At 42.7% G+C, this 20,684-nt stretch overlaps 1 protein-coding gene across 1 annotated transcript in view; it reads right to left on the reverse strand.

Moving 5' to 3' along the window:
* PARP8 (poly(ADP-ribose) polymerase family member 8) overlaps positions 1 to 18,215 on the reverse strand; it is a 178,200-nt gene extending 159,985 nt beyond the window's left edge. The window contains exons 1-3 of the mRNA XM_011286265.4: positions 18,078 to 18,215; positions 17,889 to 17,990; positions 16,863 to 16,917 (exon numbers count right to left, since the gene is read on the reverse strand). Of these exons, the coding sequence (XP_011284567.2) occupies positions 16,863 to 16,917; positions 17,889 to 17,990; positions 18,078 to 18,183 (263 nt within the window). The 5' untranslated portion in view covers positions 18,184 to 18,215. The remainder of the gene's footprint in view (positions 1 to 16,862; positions 16,918 to 17,888; positions 17,991 to 18,077) is intronic.
* Positions 18,216 to 20,684: the final 2,469 nt, after the last annotated feature.

A 20,684-nucleotide genomic window follows, 5' to 3' on the forward strand; every position in this document is an offset into this window, starting at 1 on the left:
TTCAAGCAGGGCGGCCTTAGTTTCTAGGAGAGGAAAGGCACATGAAAGTGAAACATACTTTATGAGACAACAGTGTTTTTCTTTTCTGAGTGTGCGGCACTTAAGCAAGTTTTCTGGGGGGTGTGGGGGAAATCAATTCATGTATTTGCCAGGTGGTATGCTTCAATTGTGATAATAGTTGCTCCACAGAAATCGTACACAGACTTCCACAAAGACAGACACACACAGTGAATGGAGGAGCAATGGGAACACGGCTGGTTCATAGATGACCCCTATGCTCAGCCACACTGTTTCCCACCTTACGTGTCATAGCAACTCCAAGAGCCCTGAGAGTCACTGTGGAAAAAGATAAAACACCGGGAGCTTACAGAGAACGTGGAGGGGGTGTGAAGTAGAGGGGAGGGGGCTACAGAAAGTAAGGCTACAGACCACGGGTGCAGGGTAAGGAAGGAGGCAGAAGCGGTGAGCCTACGGTAAATATCTGGTCCCGAACACCTCCCAGAGAATCTGAGGATCTTTCCCTTTACAACACGGCTTAACATTAACTTTTTTTTTTTTAATATTTATTTATTTTTGAGAGAGAACACACGTGGAAGAGGAGCAGAAAGATAAGAAGACACAGAATCTCAAGCAGGCTCCAGGCTCTAAACTGTCAGCACAGAGCCCAACGCGGGGCTCGAACCCAAAGGCCGAGAGATCATGACCCAAGCCGAAGTCAGACGCTGAACCGACTGAGCCAGCCAGACGCCCCTAAAATTAATTTAAATTTTCAACCAGATACTTTAATTAAAAATGTAAATGCTGTTGGGACCCCTGGGTGACTCAGTCGGTTAAGGATCTGACTTGATTTCCACTCAGGTCATGATTTCACAGTCGTGGGATTGAGTCCCACATCAGGCTCCTCGCTGAGCATGGAGCCTGTTAAGATTTTCTCTCCCTTTCTCTCTGCCCCTCGCTCCCGCTAGCAATGTCCCCCTCTGTCTCTCAAAAATAAATACACATTTAGGGGCGCCTGGGTGGCTCAGTCAGTTAAGCGTCCGACTTCGGCTCAGGTCACGATCTCGCGGTATGTGAGTTCGAGCCCCGCGTCGGGCTCTGTGCTGACTGCTCAGAGCCTGGAGCCTGTTTCCGATTCTGTGTCTCCCTCTCTCTCTGCCCCTCCCCCGTTCATGCTCTGTCTCTCTCTGTCTCAAAAATAAATAAACGTTAAAAAAAAATTAAAAAAAAAATAAATGAATAAATACACATTTAAAAAAATGTAAATGTTGAGGCAATCCAGTGTATAAAGTTGCTTTCGCCACCTTTTCCTTCCAACAGCTTCTCATTTACCCTTTCCATGGAATAAATGAGAAATTTGCTTGGGACAAAAACGTGACAGTAACTTAGAAGCAAGAATTAGGATCTGTTTATCCCGTATCAGTTGTTTAGTGAGCCTTTGTTCAGTTATTTCTTGATAACAAAATTCATGCTTTTCACTTACGTATACATACATACATACATTGAAAGAAACTTTTTAGCTAACTGCTGTGTAGGAGGAAGTTGTGACATTTATCTGCCAGCATCAGCAAAAGTGAGAGCTTGACCCTCAACAGACTATTGCACTTCATCTCATGGTTACCCTGTGTCACTCGGCCCTGGAACCACCACTTGCCTATTGGGCAAAGCGATGATGCAGCCGTGAAATTAAAAGTTGTTCCCTATAAAAACGACAGCAACAACAGAAAAAGGTTTTTCCCTACAGAGAAGGTTGTTACATGTCAGAAAATGCAAGAAAAGTCAGCAGAAACTGCTGCATGTATCAGAATATACCCTGACTTCCTAAGGATCAGGGAGACTGGGACACTGCAAGGTACCTGCAAGACAAAGGCTCTTGTGGTGGCCCTAAAACACATTTCAGCTGCCTTTCCAGAGAAACTACTTAATTTCCAGTATTACACAACTCAGGTAAAGAATGGAGAAAAAAAAAAAATACAAGGGTAAGCAAACCAAGGAATATAAACAAAAACCTAAAATTTTTCAGGTTAGATAAAAAATCCTAACTATTCTAGGGGCACCTGGGTGGCTCAGTCAGCTAAGCGTCTGACGGTTGATTTCAGCTCAGGTCATGATCTCAGTCGTGGGATCGAGCCCCGAGCTGGGCTCAGCACCAAGTGTGGATTCTCTACTTGGGATTCTCTCCTTCTCCCACTCTCTGCCCCTCCCCTGCTTGTGAATGTACACACACGTGCACTCTCTCTCTCTCTCTCTCAAAATAAATAAATAAATAGAAATCCTAAGTATTCTAGAACTGTAGGTGAAGATCAGGAATCTAGACTAGTGGAGAGGAAAAGCATTATCACTGAATGCTGTGGTGACCTGATAATGGCCAAAAGTGAGTCTGGAGAACCTTTAGATTCTAAAAATGATAAAAGTTTAGCCTTGGACTTTGTGACACTGAAAAAAAAAAACAAAAACAAAAAACCCAGCACACAATTATACGAGTGAACATATACTTTGTTATTTATTGGGAAAAAAAAATAGCATGCAATTATAAAAATAAACATATGCTATTGCTATTTTTTACTTTTATGTACATTTAATGTAATTTTTATTAGAAGTTGTTATTCAATGATAGTAGAGAAATGGAGAAAATTTTATATTTCCAAACCAGTCAGAGCAGTTGTCCTACCAAAAAAGGGGGGCAATTTTTTTTTTCCTTACTCTGCCTGCTCCTGAGGTCCTGGTTCCAGGAATTGGGCTAGTGCTTAACTAATGATATCAAGTACTACCTGCTCTGACAGGTGCTAAGCTGGACACATCAGCATATGTGCAGGAAAGGGTTAATGCAAGCCTTGGTTGCTCAAAGCCTGCACATTCCCAAGAAAGGCCTGTCTTCAAGACTGGCCCTGGGCCAGTTCCAAGGAAATAAGCTCTGAGCCCTTAGAATATTCTGCCTGGTAAGAGTGCTTCCGTATGCCCTAAGTCTTGGGCCATGCAATACCACTTTGCTCAGACAGTTTATGCTAACAAATGTGATGTATGGTGAAACCATTTTTGCTCTGGGAGGCTGGATTCTGAGTAGCTGAGGTCAATTCATAAAGGTGCAACATGCCTTTGTAACTGATCCCTCATAAAAACCCTGAACACCCAGGCTCAGGTGAGCTTCCCTGGTTGGCAACACTTTGCCTGTGCTGTCCCACATCACTGCTGGGAAAATTAAGTGTGTCCATAGGACTCTACTGACAAGACACCTGCAAACTTGTGCCCGTCTCCTGGACTTTGCCTGATGAGCCTTTGCCATTTGGTGATTTTATTCTGTACCCTTTTGCTATAATAAACTATAACTGTGAGTATAACAGCTTTCTGAGCCCTGTGATTCCTTCTAGCAAACCACTGTGCCTGACAGTAGACTTCAGGACCCAAGCATATTATCAAGTTCAATCCTGAAAACCTTGCAATATTACCGCCATCTCACAGATGATAAAATCAAGACTTTGCAAAGAGGTTAAGTCATTTGGTTATTTAAAAGGAAACCAAATCAATCTGTCCATTCTGTTATACTGCACTGTAATGTTACGAGTTACAAAGAATGTTTAAAATAATCTTATAAATTTGGGGTGCCTGGGTGGCTCAGTCGGTTATGCATCAACTTCGACTCAGGTCGTGATCTCACGGTTCATGAGTTCGAGCCCCCACATCAGGATCTCTGCTGTTGTCTCCCACTCTCTCTGCCCCTCCCCAGCTCATGCACTGTCTCTCTCTCTCTCTCAAAAATAAACATTTAAAAAAATAATAATCTTGGGGCGCCTGGGTGGCGCAGTCGGTTGAGTGTCCGACTTCAGCCAGGTCACGATCTCGCAGTCCGGGAGTTCGAGCCCCGCGTCAGGCTCTGGGCTGATGGCTCAGAGCCTGGAGCCTGCTTCCGATTCTGTGTCTCCCTCTCTGCCCCTCCCCCGTTCATGCTCTGTCTCTCTGTGTCCCAAAAATAAATAAACGTTGAAAAAAAAATTAAAAAAAAAATAATAATAATCTTATAACTCAACCAACACTGGAAATATTTCCTTTGGAAACTATAAAATGCAATTTCATAAACCCTGAAAAATATTTAGACTACAATTAACCTGTAAACATGGTCCAATTTAAAGCTGGACTTACAAGAATTGTATGTATATCTGTGGTGGTTCTAAAAGCCATAATCATTAGTTTTTTAAACTATGAGGTGTCCCTCACCTGCCTACTCCTCCTGCCCACAAAAACTTTCCAGTGCGATGAAGTTCTCATTACTCTCTATCTTTGAGAACTGTGTGCCTGTGCATGTGTATGTGCATATTGTGGGTGGGGAGGTGGTTAGGGAGAAAGAAATAGGTATATTATTATTTTCTTAATGTCTGCAAATGCAGTTTAGGTTACTTTTGCATGTTTAGGAGGAAAACTTAAAACGCATTGTAACTTCAACGTGTTGCAGGTATGTGCACACAAATGTCTGTGGGGGCGTCCGTGCATCATGTGTGCAAGAGAGACAACAACATACACATTTCAAATATGTTTTGTGTTTACGCTCAGTATTCAGCCACAGAAGTATCTGATGGCACCAACTCCTACTTGATTTTATTTGAAAAGTTCACCGGCATTATGTATTTCTACGGCAACTAAAAAATTAACAGGCATAGAATTTCTGTAACAGGTGTTAGTATTTCTTGGAATACTGATTATTTATTGCTTAGTATACTTAGAAAAAACTGATAGAAACATAATTTAAAATGGTGACTGTCTGCTATGTAATTAGCTGCATATTAAATCCATAATATAGGCTATGCATTTTAGTTTTATGCCAAGGCACTTTTATTTAATAAAAATCATTAATTTTATATTTTCCTAATTCAAATTTACATGCCTGTATCATGTAAAAAGAAGTTCTTAAACTTTCTACAGATCAGAATCCTTATTTAGAAGTTGAAAAAGTCTTGGCAAGCACCTGACTTTTTTTTTTTCTGGCTATTTAATAGACTTTCATTTTTAGAGCAGTTTGGAGATAGCACAATTGAGCAAAGTGTACAGAGATTTCCCATATACCCTCTATCCCCCATATGCAGAGCCTCCCCCATGATCAACAGCCCCCACCAGAGTGGTACATTTGTTACTAATGATGAACCCACAGTGACAGATCATTATCACTAAGAGTCCATAGTTTACCCTTGGGCTCACTCTTGGTGTTGTACATTCTATGCATTTGTAAAAATGTATAATGACATGTATGCACCATTGTTATTTTTCGTGCCCTAAAAACACTCTCTGTTCTGCCTATTCATTATTTCCTGTAACCGCTGGTATTTCCACTGTCTCCATATTTTTGCGTTTTCAAGCATGTCATGTAGATGGAATCATACAGTATGCAGCCTTTCGGACTGGTCTTGTTCATTTAGTCATAGGAATTATTTCCTCCATATCTTGTCAAGGCTTGATAGTTCATTCCTTTTTAGTGCTAAATAATATTCCATTGTCTGTATGTATCACAGTTGATTTATCCATTCACCAACTGAAGGACACCTTAGATGCTTCCGGGTTTTGGCAGTTTTGAATGAAGCTGCTATAAATATCCATGTGAGGGTTTTGTGTAAACTTAAGTTTTCAACCTCTTTGGGTAAATACAGAGGAGTGTGACTGCTGGACACTGTGGTAAGAACATCTTTATTCTTGTAAGAAACTGCCCAACTGTCTTCTTTTATTATCATTATTTTTAATGGCTATTTATTTTTGAGAGACAGAGCACGAACTCGGGAGGGGCAGAGAGAGAGGGAGTCACAGAATCCGAAGCAGGCTCCAGGCCCTGAGCTGTCAGCACAGAGCCCGAGACAGGGCTCGAACTCATAAACCAAGAGATCATGGCCTGAACTGAAGTCAAGAGTTGGATGCTTAACTAACTGAGCCACCCAGGCACCCCTGACAAAATGTCTTCTAATGACAGGACAATTCTGCATTTCCACTGTCAATGAATCAAGGCTTCCTGTTGCTTCCCATCTTCACCAGCATCTGGTGTTTTCAATGTTCTGAATTTTGGCCATTCTAATAGGTATGTAATGGTAAGTACCTGTATTTTCATTTAAAAGTGCGTCTGAAATGTAACATTTCCGAGAATGTACCCCAAAGACAGGAAATGTCACACTTCTGTTTTAAAAAAAAGCTTCTGCAAAACTCCTACCCTAAGTAGATTTTTCCATGCCGATTACCTACAGCTGGAGAGGATTTCGTGTATGTTGGACATCAAGAATTGAGAATACTGGAAATTTAACTCTCTTTTAAATGTTTACTTATTATCGAGAGACAGAGAGAGACAGAGCATCAACACGGGAGGGTCAGAGAGAGGGGGAGACACAGAATCTGAAGCACGGTCCATCCGGGCTCCAAGATGTCAGCGCAGAGCCCGACGCAGAGCTCAAACTTACAAACCGTGAGATCATGACCTGAGCCGAAGTCGGACACTTAACCGACTGAGCCACCCAGGAGCCCTGAGAACACTGAAAATTTTAAATCAATGACATAGGAAGTCAACACAGAAAGCTCATATTAAATCAAAATGGGGATGGGGATAAAAGAAATGGGTGAAGGGGATCAAAAGGTACAAATTTCTCGTTCTAATTAAGTCATGGGGACATAATGTACAGCATGGTGACTACAGTTAATAACACTGTATTGCATATTTAAAAGTTGCTAGGAGAGTAGATCTTAAAAGTCCTTCTCACAAGAAAGAAAATTTTGTAACTACGTGTGGTGACAGATGTTCATCAGGCATATTGTGGTGATCATTCCATACTACATGCAAATATCGAATCATTATGCTGTACACCTGAAGCTAATACGATGCTATATGTCAATTATACTTCATTTTAAAAAGAAAACCAAACTAGTATGATTTTTAAAAAATGAAGTTTAAAATCTTTCTTGGTTGGGGTGCCTGGGTGGCTCAATTGGTTAAGTGGCCGACTTTGGCTCAGGTCACGATCTCACGTTGGTGAGCTCGAGCCCTGCATTGGGCTCTTTGCTGTCAGCACAGAACCCGCTTCGGATCCTCTGTCCTCCTCTCTCTCTGCCCCTCCCCTACTTGTGTTCTGTCTCTCTCAAAATAAATAAATAAACTTTTTAAAAAATAAAATAAAATCTTTCTTGGTGCAAATTTTATCATTTGGGCATCACATTCAGCCAAGAATATGCAATTCTCATATTAATTGAATTAATTAAATCACCATTCTAGGCTGGTTTTCCCATAAGGATGGACTGCTCCAAAAAGAATAGGAAAGATTCTGGCTCACAGTGAATTATTCAAACTTTTTTCCTAGCTAACTAAAAATGAATTTGACCATTCACTAGAGAAATCATATCAAATTCTGTGGTGATAATAAAGTGATGACTGCTTGACAGCTAGAGGGCCTTTTTTTTTTTTTTTTCTCAGATCTAGCTGTGGTGCATTTTAATGAGAAATGATGACAGCACCTTATGAAGTGGATCTTAACATCCTGCTTAGATCTTCACCATAACAATATCTAAGACTTTGTTCTTAAGAAGATCAATGCCACAGAAACATACAGACTGACAAACGTATTATCACAACCATGAATTCACTCAGTTGAGATTCTGTGCACTGACTTCAAACAAAAAACCTAGAATTTACTGGATTCCCAGTATCTGTGAGGTTCCACTGGCTTCCCTGAATCACCACAGCTATGGACTATTCATGTAAGAATGGGTCTACTGTTAACATGCATCATTTAAAATATACACCTGGCCCTGAGTCCACAGGAGTACACTTTAAAGCACTGGCTTCATTCTCCATTCATGCGTTACCGAAAGTAAGGCGACTTCCTAAAGTTTAATGGCTGACGCTGTCTGAAAAATTAAAAGAGTCTGCTTTGCTTCCTGACTAATGCCGGAAAAACTCTGAGAAAGATTTTAAAACCCCTTCAGTAAATTTCTCATTTGGTCACTGGGTGGAAATTGTATAAAATACTTTCATTGATTTCTAGATGTAATTTATCAAAAACAAAAAAAAAAAAGAAAGAAAGAAACATTGAGATAAATTCCAGATTTCCCTTACCATGAATTTCTCCAAAAGTATATACTCCACCAAAGACTGCTCACTAAGAAGCCCTACTGCAGTCAAAGCGGCAGAATTCAAGAGGACATAATGAGTACTTCTGCTACACAAAAATCATTATTTATCTCAAACACTTCCTTATGAGGCTGACTTCTGATCCTGCACCAGACTGGGTCCTGCTGGCTTCAAGGCTGTGAAGAAGAATAGTTGAAAGCCCTTATAAATGGATTCAACACGACTGAGGACAAAGTGACAGACACAGAGAAATAAACCCTCATACAAAACAGTGAGTGGCACGAAATGCCGAACGCCTTTAACCAAAACTTTCCTGGTCATAAAGCAAGTTTTATAAAAATCACCGAAAATAAATTCTTCAGGGCTCAAGGTGAATCGGCAATTTCTATTTCTACTATACTGCTGTTTACTCAAAAACTGTTCTTAATGACTAAGACTCAGAGTTTGCCAAAGTGTTTTCCACAAAACAACTCTCTCAAGACGTTCCAGATCTGCGCTCAAATAAGTCTGAAAAGCCTGAATACTTCATTCACCTCTTGGATATGCATAACGTACAGTAATATATAAAAAGCTCTAAAATGCCAACCATTAGAAAGGTTTAATGTTGTTTATCTCAGCATTTCCCAGACATATTTGGCCATACACCTAACACCTAATTAAACAGTTTGGGAATGTTATCACATAATGTAAGAAAAATATGACTGTCGTTTAAGAAGTAGTAGGAAAGGGGCACCTGGGTGGCTCAGTTGGTTAAGCGTCTGACTCTTGATTTCAGCTCAGGTCATGACCTCATGGTTCGTGGGATCAAGCCCCACGTCGGGCTCTGTGCTGACGGCTCAGATCTGCTTGGGATTCTTTCACTCCCTTTCTTTCTGTCTCTCCCCTCCCCTCAAAATAAATAACATTTTTTTTTAATGAAATAATAGGAAATATTTATTGTATTCTAGGCACTCTGCTGGGAACCAGAATTCTAGTCTTTAAACAGAATATTGATTTTTTGTGACTTTTTTTCTTTATTTGACTTACATTCTCTCTTTGACACAGCTCTGTCCTTAACAGCATTTTTGTTGTTTTCCAATTCTGTCTGAACTTTTTTCTTCATAGCTGTGAAAGCCTAACAAATGTAAAGTAGTTACATTGAGTCTCTGGCTCCAATCTACACTTTGTGTACAGTAAATATTCTATAAGTGGTTCTTGGATTCCTGGAATAACAACCTATACTTGTTTTTTAAACAAAATAATGATGAAAACCCAAATAACTACAGCACTTCTGAGTTGGTTGACAAATCCTAAGGACACTTGCAGGCCATGAGTAAGATCTTTTCCATCTACATTTCAAAATGTTCAGAAAGAAACCCTCTTGGGGAAAGTCTGTTAGCAGCTAGCTTTCTGCTACTCCTATACAGAGAAAATTGATCTGACTGCACAAAGGTTTAAGTGGATGATTCCCTTTTAAATTTAACATTCTGCTTTGGCATCCCTCCCCCTCCCACCACCATTAATACCAAGAAGGTGTCAGCCATAAACTGGGATGTCACTGATATGCAAATGAACTACACCCAAAACTTGTTGTTGCCATTACTCTGTAATGAACCGAGAACTACCCAGAACTATTCATATTCTCATCCCATCCTCCTCAGATCTCACTTTGTCTTATTCTGTTTGTCCTACTCATGATCTTACTCTATCCCTTCTTGACCATAAATTTGTCATATATTTTCACACAGATGCCACCTGTGGTCAAAGAAAAGATTAAATGAACTGGCATTGGTGATAATAAAAATCACGAACATGATATCCAAAGCAAGCGTATTTTGTGACACAGAATCTATCAATCAATAAACCTTCAACAGCTGTGCATGCTTAATGCACTAAATACAACCTGCTGTTGAATGAAGAGACCAGGTCAATAAACAAACAGTGGAAGCCTAAGAAATGCATACGACTGGATAGGAAGGTTGCCCTAGAAAGCCAAGAATGGGGGCTTAAATTTGATATGGAGAAAACCGTGGTCACATTTGAAGGCTTCCATGCAGAAAAAATGCTACGGTTAAATTCATACTTAAAAGAGTTCAGGTACCAATGAACTGGATGGGTGAGGGGCTGTTAATCTAGAATTTTTAAACACTGGGTTAAAGTGACTGACGTAAGTCAAGGTGATCACGGCCGGGACCAAATGTGGACCCTGGGAAAGATGAAGATGCCCACAGTGATTTCAAAGGAAGAGTCAGCAGAGGAGCATATGAAGCGGAAAGAAATGAAGAGGGAGGTGAGACACATGAGACCTGAGGTTCAAATGATGTGATATCAGGGAAAGGCTGGGAAGAGAAGCTTCTTTTAACGAGGAAATCACGAGTTGTTCTGATAGGCTGGGTTGAGTGTCCACCATTTAAGTGAGACAACTGAACAGAAAACCTAAATTATGTCACAATAAAATAGGAATGACAAGCCTTATTTTGTTAATAAAAACCTATTTCTTATTAGCGTTTCCTGGGGGTACATGGAAAATAAGATTTCAAAAATTTAGAGAATGAAAAAGAAAGATTACACGCCAATAACTTTACAATTCCACACTAAGTCAGTGGCAGCTGTCTTAAAGCAAGATTTATCAACTACAGCACAATCTATCCAACAGCAAATCTGTGCAGAGAATTACAAAATATTTTTAGGACTGATAAATTTTCACTTATATGTATTTTTCAAAATGCTGCCGAGAGAAATGATGGGGAATTTAAACGGATCAGCCCAATATTTGTGTAAGGATTCCACAGCCAATGTACATAATTTTCTCACTGTTAATGCTCAGCACTGGGCTCGGGCACTTCCCTTGCCAACCAGTGGAATGTTCAGTACTGCCCCTGGCTGACATCCCACTAAGCAATCCTTCCCCAACCTCAAACATTCCCAACTATCCTAGTCATGCCAATTCAACCAATGCCCCTCAACCTTACATAAACATTGACTTACACTGAAATATATCCCTACTCTGCTTCATACTAACTGTAGGCTATTTAAATGGCCTAAGCCTAAGTTTCTTTAGCTATAAAATGTAAAATAGCTGACAAAATACCTACTCGTCTTTGTTGCAAACATAGGATGTACGGTAGGCAAAAGGCATAGCAGAGACTGTGACCAAAAAGATGATTAAGAGTATTATCTTGACCCGTGAAGTAAATGGGGTTTAAATATTTTAGTATGTAAGTTTCAGTGAAGTTAAATTCGTGTTAAAAATTGGTGGCTATTTTAGGTCAGTGGTTTTGAAATTCATTTAACAATGAAACTTTTTTTCAAAAAAACCGTACACAGAAAAGAGCCAAAGCAGCTATAGTCTACAAAGGGATGAGAGAGCCCAGATCTCATTCCCTCACTTGGCTTCCTTTGCACTCCCTTCCACCAGGCACCCCAATTTCCAATGTCTGTTCTCAGGGCTCCAAGGAACACACTATAAAAAGTAGCAACTGATACAGTATAAGATTATGGGAAGCAAGTCCCCACTGCCAAGAGGAATGCGGTAATTTCTGATTTTAAAAAATGATCATTCTTTCCCTTATGACATCTTAAGGAGCGCTTGATAGTTTCAAAATAATTGTATATTTCAAGATTTCTAGAGTGAGTATGTAATTCTTTCACAATGAAAATTGATTAATCTTTTTCAGATGATCTTTTTCTACTTTGCCACCCTCCCGATGTCCCCATTCCTGCACACCTTTGTACACTCCTCCTTTCTAAGAAAGTCAAAACAAATGCACTTTTGCAATCAAGTAGCTTGTCTCTCTCCATGACATCCCATGAGTAAGAAATTCAACACTGGGAGCCCAGGTGATTTAGGGCCCCCAGAAAATTTGCTTGATCACCAAAGTGCTATTGATTTTTTAAACTGAAATTAAATACTTTTAAGAGTCCAAACTCTCCAGTGTGTCATAGTCTTCATAACTCTCTTCAAATGTTAAGCCACTGCATTATCTTCCTGTCCCCTGAAAGCATTTGAGCATGCCACAGGGCTTATAACTTGGCAAGGCAACTTTTGGATTCTTAAGAGAGTCCACTGCAAGTGACATTACCAGATTTGGGGCTTTTTGAAGTATGTGATCATCTCTATACCTAGTCATTTAGTTAGGAAATTGCTCCCCACCTGCCAAAAGACCTTTTAGCGTTCCTATAATGATTGATTCAATATCTACTTATTCAGAAAACATAGTGTACTAAGCAGTGAGCTAGGGGCAAGGGAAAAATGCAGTGAATAGGACAGGCCCTACCTCCCAGAGGCTCAAGGTCAGACAGACGATCAAGTAAACTTAGGTGCTAACAACACAATGTGACATCATGGTTTTAGAAGTATCTAGCAGTGGGGCACCTGGGTGGCTCAGTCAGCTAAGCACCCATCTCTTGACTTCGGCTCAGGTCATGATCTCACTGTTCATGAAATCGAGTCCCATGTCGGGCTCTGCTCTGACAGCGCAGAACTTGCTGAAGATTCTGTCCCTCCTCTCTCTCTGTCCCTCCCCTGTTCATGCACGCACTCACTCTCTCTCTCTCTCAAAATAAATAAATAAATAAATAAATAAATAAATAAATAAATAAATATTAAAACAAAAAAACTAAAAGAATAATCCAGGGACAGGCAAGGGGATGCCAGGAAAGGCTTCTCAGAGGGGAATTTGGCTTAGCAAAGATCCAACAATGAATGCGGGGAAGGGGTGGGAAGACAGGGTGTAGATGGGTGTTCAGCACGTGCAAAGGCACAGGAGAAAGAAGAGGTAGCATGTGATTGGAGGGATTGCTGACACTATTGTTAGTGTTACACGTGATGTTCTAAAACATTTACATGAACAGAAAATCCTAAAAGATGGGGCGGGGGGCGGGACACACTTCCAAAGATGCCACTCTACCAATGACCACGTGAAAGAGTGTCTGTCCCTACAATAAAAGGTATATGGGTATATATATACACATATACACTATATATATGTATATACACTCTGCACATTCTGCCAGATACTAAGTTTCTAACTCATTAGTAATGTCTAATATTAGATTTCTTGTCCTACAGTCATACTCCTTGATTAGAAAACTCCGTTTAACAAACATTTCTGTATTCTCATATCCTTTCTAAAAGGAAGACATTGTTACATTCTTGGGTGAAAAAAACAGTGAGGTCTCAAAAGAGTATAATACAATCTGGATGTATATACTTTATATGAATACAGACATAAACACTTCTGAAAGAATAAACTCTAATACTTTAATAGAAGATGGAAAAATCGTGTGTTTCTTTTTGTTTTTTGTTGGCTTATCTCTTCTTTTAAATTTTTTTTTTTTTTTACTATCAACACTATTTGTGTATTTTTAAAATCTCAGTTGTATCCTCACAATACTTCCCTTGCTGGAAGCTCACAATCAGGGAACCCCCCAAGGTCCACGGCCAGGCCCATCGCGCTCCCTTGCCCAATCCTTGTCTTTCTTGACTCAGCCTGCTCTCCCATCTCTAGTAGCTGTCACTACCCACTTTACCCTTTCTGTGTCTCCTACCACACTAACTGCGTGACTGATGGCAAGTGAGATGAAGGACCAGAAGAACCCCAAACCTTTGTGGGTCTTAAGGATTTTGCTGTCCATCGATAAGGGAGAAAGGAGGAGGCAGGAGATCAGAAGCATGACAAGTATGGGGAAGGAATGACTTTTGCATAAACTTGCAAACTGTCTAGAGTTGAGGCCAGACGCTGGCACACCCCTGAAACCAGCAGCAGTGCCGAGAAGGTGCCCATGGCAGGCCCTGAACCACTGACGGCTGTGAAGTTACTCTAAGGAACCCGGAAATCAGAGGTGTTACAAGGAGCATTGCTAGAATAAAGTGATCTAGGCTGCATACATACCATATGTTTTCAAGCACTTGAAGATGGTACTAATAACCAAATTCGTAACATTTAACACCTCCTTTCTCATTATTTCTCAATGAAATGACACTAAAACTATCACTCACAAATAAGTATCCACAGAATCTTTCAATGTTAAAGTGTCCCCATGGTCAAGGAGGCCGAGAAACCTACTGTAGCGCAGGTTTTGGTGTGACAGAACAGGGTTTACTCCGTAGCTTCTTCACCAAACTGAGTACATCTCAGCATGTTTCTTAAACTCTCTAAGCCTCAGTTTGTACATCTGAAAGTGAGAAGAAGAATTCCTTGTACCTTCCCATGAGGCAAAACTAACTGAACTCGATCTCCCAGCTGACCATCGGCTCTCCCTCATTCCTCACCGAAAGTCGACCGACGCAGCAGAACGGCAAATGTTAACGGGCACTTCAACCTCCACACGAAAGGCCAATTCACTAGGCCACTGGCCAGCCCAGACACAGCTGCCTCTGGGCATTTCCTCTTATCCACAGAAACATAAAACATACACATGTAACAAAAATTCTCAATAGTATTTCTTTATTTGAATAGTAGCATGTAAGGTCAACCTTTGCCTTTAGAACAAAGTGTAACTTGTTCTTAGAATGTGTGACACAGAGACAATGGCTTAATTTATCTACAACCTGAACTGAAAATTATTCTTTAAATATGTCCTCAATGGTTTAGAGAAAATGATAGTTAAAGAATTCAAGATAATCATGTACTATCTCTCCTTAAGATTCCCACCTCCTTTCATGGTGAAGTAAGTCTAGCTTACCTGAAAGGACACTCTTAATGGAATATCAGAAGTTGATAAACACTTTAAATCAAAACAGCGAGATTTAAAAAATTTTAAATGCCCAACTGACATGCCACAATGAGAAATACATAGTAACAGATTCTAATGTAGTTAATGAAAACAATGCATTTTTCTCTTCAGGAAAAAAATGTCTTCTTTGCCATTAGCTATAAATCCATAAAGGATTATCATGAAAGGGATTATGATTATTATACTAAAGCAACCTTTTATATATTGTTTTGGAGAACAAGCTTTCGGGGAGACAAAGCAATCACACCAACAGTCCCAAAGAGTTATTTTTCTTCTTTAACAGACGGTATGTTCTGCAATACAGACACAAGTCCCAGGTATTTAAATCAGAGACAGAAGAAAATACTATCCCTTAATAGGATTACATAGAAAAGGAAACCTCTCTTACTTGAAGAGCAACCATGGTACTGGTTCCTACAGTGAAAACTGATGTTATCTTAATTAGTTAATTATTCATCCCAACCCCCCTGGCTTTGCTCCTGGAGGCATTCATACCTTTTCCACCTCTTGCTGTGTTAACACCAGTTCAATAATTTGCTGATAAAGAATCTTACTGCAGCATCTAACAGATCTTAGAGATTGTCTGGCTCACTCCCTCATTGTACAGATAAGTAAACTGAGCCCAAAAGAACTCAAGTATCTTACTGAAAATAAGCTAGTTATTTGAAAAACCGACCCACAGCATTCCCCAGGCCGCACCTCTCACTGGGTGAACAACCTAACTGTGAAACTGACTACTCAAGTAGATATCTACCTGAATAGGTATCTGGGAGAGAATGGGAGAGAATGGGAGAGAATGTGTTCAATGGGCCACACGGGGTGTTTTAACTGCTAAAATAATCCAAAAGGATATACACCAACCTCCTTGGGACAGTCAGTGCAGGAGCAGCATTAATTCAGCTGAATCTCCTCTCGGTTATTCTTTTTATTCATAATTACAAAGATGACAGCACCCCAATAAATTAAGAAGTATGGTAATTTCATTCTCTCGCAGTAAGTACACATGTTATATGTGTTATATTTTCAACTAGTTAATCAAATCAATACACCAATCCTGAGGCTTAGGCTGTACATACGGGAAATGTGATAACCGTCTTAATTAAAGCTTTTTTGAGATCTAGACTTCAGCACAGATCCTAAGCATTTTAAAGATTCACATTAATTCCAACCTTAAAAAAAATGTATTTACAGAAGAAAGCTTCTTTTGCAATTTGTATGTTCATAAACATTTCCATTAGCTAAGCGATATTTTGGAATGTGATCAAATGATACTGCGTGTCACGTCCTAACAGCAAGGCTAAATCTCTGACAGTTCTCACATGTGGCCACTGCTCTTTTAAACCCGTGTCCCAGAAAATCCTAACTTAACAAGTGAAGACAGCAAGTCATATTTTAATGGCTACCTTTCACTGTAACTCTACTTCCCAAATACAAAATTGGAATCGGACTGCTCTCACACTGTTAACAGTCGAGTACTAACATAGGCATCTGTCCTACCTCCCCCTCGAGAGAGAAGTGATACACTCCAGCGACACAGAACTTCCAAATTCTTTCCAAAACTAAATGTGAAAAACAAAATACCACTCCTTAAAAAAAAAAAAAAAAAAAAAAAAAGCATGGAGAATTGGGAGACTGAATATTTACGTCAACCTTCAGAAAATATGGAAACGTGCAGCCCCAACTCACCAGGAAAATTATTATTTGTGATCGAACTACTTTGTGACATCTTTCATCTTTTATGTATTTCACTTCATACCTAGTATTCCGGTTCTGCACCCGCTTAACTCCATCAACCCCCAAACGTCTCAAGAAGCTACTACAGCAGAACATGAACAGCGCGAGAGTTCTGCTCATTGCCTGTGGCGTGATCTGAGACACACTTGAATCAGGCATATTTATTTCCTCTCTGTTATTCAGAACGGAGGGACCTCAAGTTCGGGATGTGGCTAAAGGACAGCAACAAGAAAAAAAAAAAAAAAATACCCAAACAAGGAACATGCTAAGAACAAAGGAAACACAAGCCTGTGAACAGGAAATGAAGCGACTCTATACACACAAATACCTTTTGGGGCCGCCAACGTAGGTGAAAGTAAAGGTGGAGTCTGAGTATCTGAAATCTGAAACGGAAAAGTCCTGTTAAAAGCTACCCCTTAACTGGGTTATTAACCCCGGTCAGGACTTGGGCCCCCTATTTGGTGGAGCCAAGGGAAGGCCTGGCGGGGCGGCAGGCGTGGGCAGGAGAGCCGCGCGGTCCCCTCTCCGCGCCACGCCGAAGGGGATGCTGCGCACCCCGGGCCAGGTGCCGCGGGAGGCCGCCCCCCGCAACAAGTGCCGGGTGCCATGGCAACGGCGGGAATTTCCCGGTAGGGGCGGCCGGAAGCTGCCCCCGCGGAGCTCGCGGCTGAGAAAGCAAAATCCGATCCCTCTCCCGGGGGAGCAAAATGGACGAAAGGCGACCCCCAGGCAGGGGAGCAGGGCGCCTCGGAAACCCCGGGAGTCCCTTCTCTTTCCGGGGCAACGCGCTGCCAGTCGCTGGGGACTAGCTGGAGCTGAAGGCGGGGAGACCCGGCCAGCGCTGCCCCCCGGGGGCCTCGGCGCCGGGCGCAGCCAGCCAGCGCAGCGTAGCGCAGCGCAGCGGGCTCCATTCCCGGCTGCCGCCGCTCAGCCCATTGCGCAAACCCGCGGGTCCTCCCCTCCCGGCTCGGCCGCCGCTGCCGAAAGCCCGGAGGCGGGCTGGGACGCTCCGGGCATCCACAAGGGGTTGAAAAGACTACGCACGGCTCCTCCGGCTAGACCCCGGCTCGGGCCACGGTGGTTCTGCCCCCAGAGCTGGTGGCCGCCCCAGACTGGGGGGGAGGGGGGAGCGGGGAGGGGGGGAGGGGAGTAGGGGAGAGGCTGGCGCCCCCTCCCCCTTTTGGCTCCCGCTCCCGCTGCAGCAGCTGTTGCCAAATGAACCCCGGAACGGGGACGTGCAACCCACCCCCAGCCCGAGCCACACACGTCGCGGTCAGAAAACTGGGAAGGGGGGCGGCGGGCGGGCAAGGGAAGCTGGCTCTGGGTCGGAGCCTCCGGAAAGGCGAGAACTCACCTGCAAACAGGCAGTCCTTTTCGGCTCTGGACTTCTGGATCACGACGTCGATATCCTTCTGAATTCGCTCTTGCCTTGAACACATCCCCATTAAATAAATCCCTGGAAAAGAAGCAGCCGCTATTTCCACCCCACCCCACCCCCCTCGCACGCTTCCAGCTTTCGCAAATATTCAGTTAAAAATGAAACCTCTGGCCGAGGCAGGGGCTGAAGGCGAAGTGGTTTCGGAAGTGATCCTGGGTGAGAGAGGAGGAGGTGGTGGAGGAGGAGGAGGAGGGGGAGGTCGGCTTTGCATTCCCAGATGTGACCGCCCAGCTGCTGCTCGCCACTGCTGGATTCCAATTTCCTCCCCTCCTGACAATGGATGGTGATGACACCGAGTCTCACTTTCTCCCTCCCCCGCCCGGACCAACGGCCGTGGGGGGCCGAAGGTGCTGGAGACGGCCGGAGAGCGATCACCGGCGGGGCGGCGGGAGCCGGCGAGGGGCGAGCCCCGCTCCGCCTCACGCGCGCACACCCCTCGCGGCCCGCACGCCGGCCTTCCACACCCGCGCACACTCGCGCCCGCGGGCGGCGGCGGCCGTGCCGAGGCTGCTGCTGCAGCGCCGCCCGCTGCAGACCCTCCCGCGCCCAGTCACCGGGTCCCGGCCGCCGGGGTGTGAATAGTATCCGCCATCCCCGGCGCAGGCTGGGCGTCCCCGCCCCGGCCGCCGCTCGCGCCGGGGGCTGAGTGGGAATGTAGGTAGTGAAGACTCCCCGGGGCTCCCAGCCTGCCCCCCCTTCCACCACTTTTATGAATTCGACTCCACTTTCGGAAGGGATTATGAGTCATATGGAAAACCCAAACCGGAGTGGCTGGGAGGGAGGGGAAAGGGAAAAGAAAAATCTTTAAAAATCGAAAACAAATAAATGAAACGAACAAATCTTTCCTTCTTGCCCCATCAGGCAAGATGGAAAAAGCCTTGACACGCCTCCAGACATACACCTTCCCGTGCCCTCCCTGCCGGAGTCTTTTTCTCCCAGATGGAAATAGTCCAGCCCCTTTGGGACACCCTTTAGGAAATGCAGCCCCTTTCGAGGGACTTCCTCTACTTCCAAACACTCACCAGCTCTTCCCTCCTAGGGATTTCCGTCCACAAAAAATTGGCAGAGGCAACGAGCACGTGCCAGGGTCTCCCTAGAAGATGGATATCTGGCTTGTTTTAAAAAGCCACTCCTTTGCCGGTCAGGGGAAAGCTCCTACAATCTTGTTGTCTGGTTTAGAAGTGAGATACTGCTCTGATGCTTACTCCCTGTTCTACCTAAGGACACGGCAGGGCTGATGTAGCCGTCCTGCCTCTATATTGCCACATGCCCTAGGACGAGCCTCCAATGGCACTTTTCTTGTTGTTTTGTCCTCCAGCGAGAAGGCTTCCCTGAGCAGACCATGTCTCAGCTGGTTCTGCATTCCCAGGGCCTGGTGCAGTGCCTGAAATACAGGAGGCAGGCCTAAGTGTTGGTTGAATGCATGAACGGTGGTGCCTTGCAGCCTCTTTTCTTTCCGTGTAACACAATCTTAGCCAACTTCCTTATCAGCATAAGTATGCAGGAGTTGACAAACTGCCTCAGACCCTTAATCAGTCCAATTTGGATTCTGATTAAGCGGCAACATGATGTTTAGGAGAATTAGAAATCGCTATCACCCCTGACACAACCTTAAGATTCCAGAGACAAATGCAGTGAGAAATCATATGTTCCAGTGTTGCAAATCCTTTATCCTGCAGAAAAGAAAACATGAAATGATTTGTCAAACAGCCTAGAACACATCACATTCATCATGAATTATGAGAGGAAATGTTCCTCTGCACTCAGGACCACTGCCATCTTTGATGTCAAAGTCACAATGCAGTACATTTTCTGCTCAGACCTGTCCTGAAACTTCCTGCGTAGGGCAGGGTAGGGCAGGGCAGGTTCATATTCTTTCTGGGCGTGTAGGCCCCTTGGCTACCAAAAGCACTTCCTTCTCTTCCACAGGGTATCACTTGTACTTCCCCCTGTCATTCTGTGCTCTCACTTCTCTACAAAGCTTAAGATCTATCAACTCCCCCAAATTTATTTGATGGTTATCTCTTTATCCACGAAGCTCGCATTCTCCAAGGAAAACCCTTACTACAAATAAATTTGAAATAGTCTTAAACCTACCTGATGTTTTTTTGTCTGGATCACTTCTTGGTTTACTACTCCCTTCAAAAAATAGGGCTTCTTATGATTTGTCCTATATTTGATTTTCTTTTCAAGCCTCACAGGCTGCCCTGTTTTTGTTAAACAAAACTGACCTCACTCTGTGCATGCCCTTAAGGTGTGATATATTTAAATATTTTTAAATGTTAAGGGATAAGATTAAAAAAAAAAACCTTTCTTCCGTGGCATGCATTTTTGCAAGAGAAGTTTCTCTAATAAAAACCATGCAAAGCATCAGTGTTCCATACTAGATCTTTATGGCATAATTATTGCATACTCTGCCCACAGCCAATATCTCATTTACCTGACCTCATCTCAGACTCTCATTTAAAATTTAGCTTATTTTACAGTGATTAAAAACTATATGCATGTTTGAGATGAGGAGGTTATATCCCTGCCTTAACCACTCCTGTGTGCACACACATACTCACATGCATTCAGGAACACATCACATAATAGGGCCCTTAATCAGTTTGTTAAGTAAATAAAAGTCATTCACAATGAGAGAGAACTCTGGTAGTGTGCTATAGTAAATTCAAGATAATAATCAATACGTTGGATGATTGGGTCTAGTCA

Source organism: Felis catus, chromosome A1 (genome assembly GCF_018350175.1).
Source record: "Felis catus isolate Fca126 chromosome A1, F.catus_Fca126_mat1.0, whole genome shotgun sequence".
Taxonomy (NCBI): Eukaryota; Metazoa; Chordata; class Mammalia; order Carnivora; family Felidae; genus Felis; species Felis catus.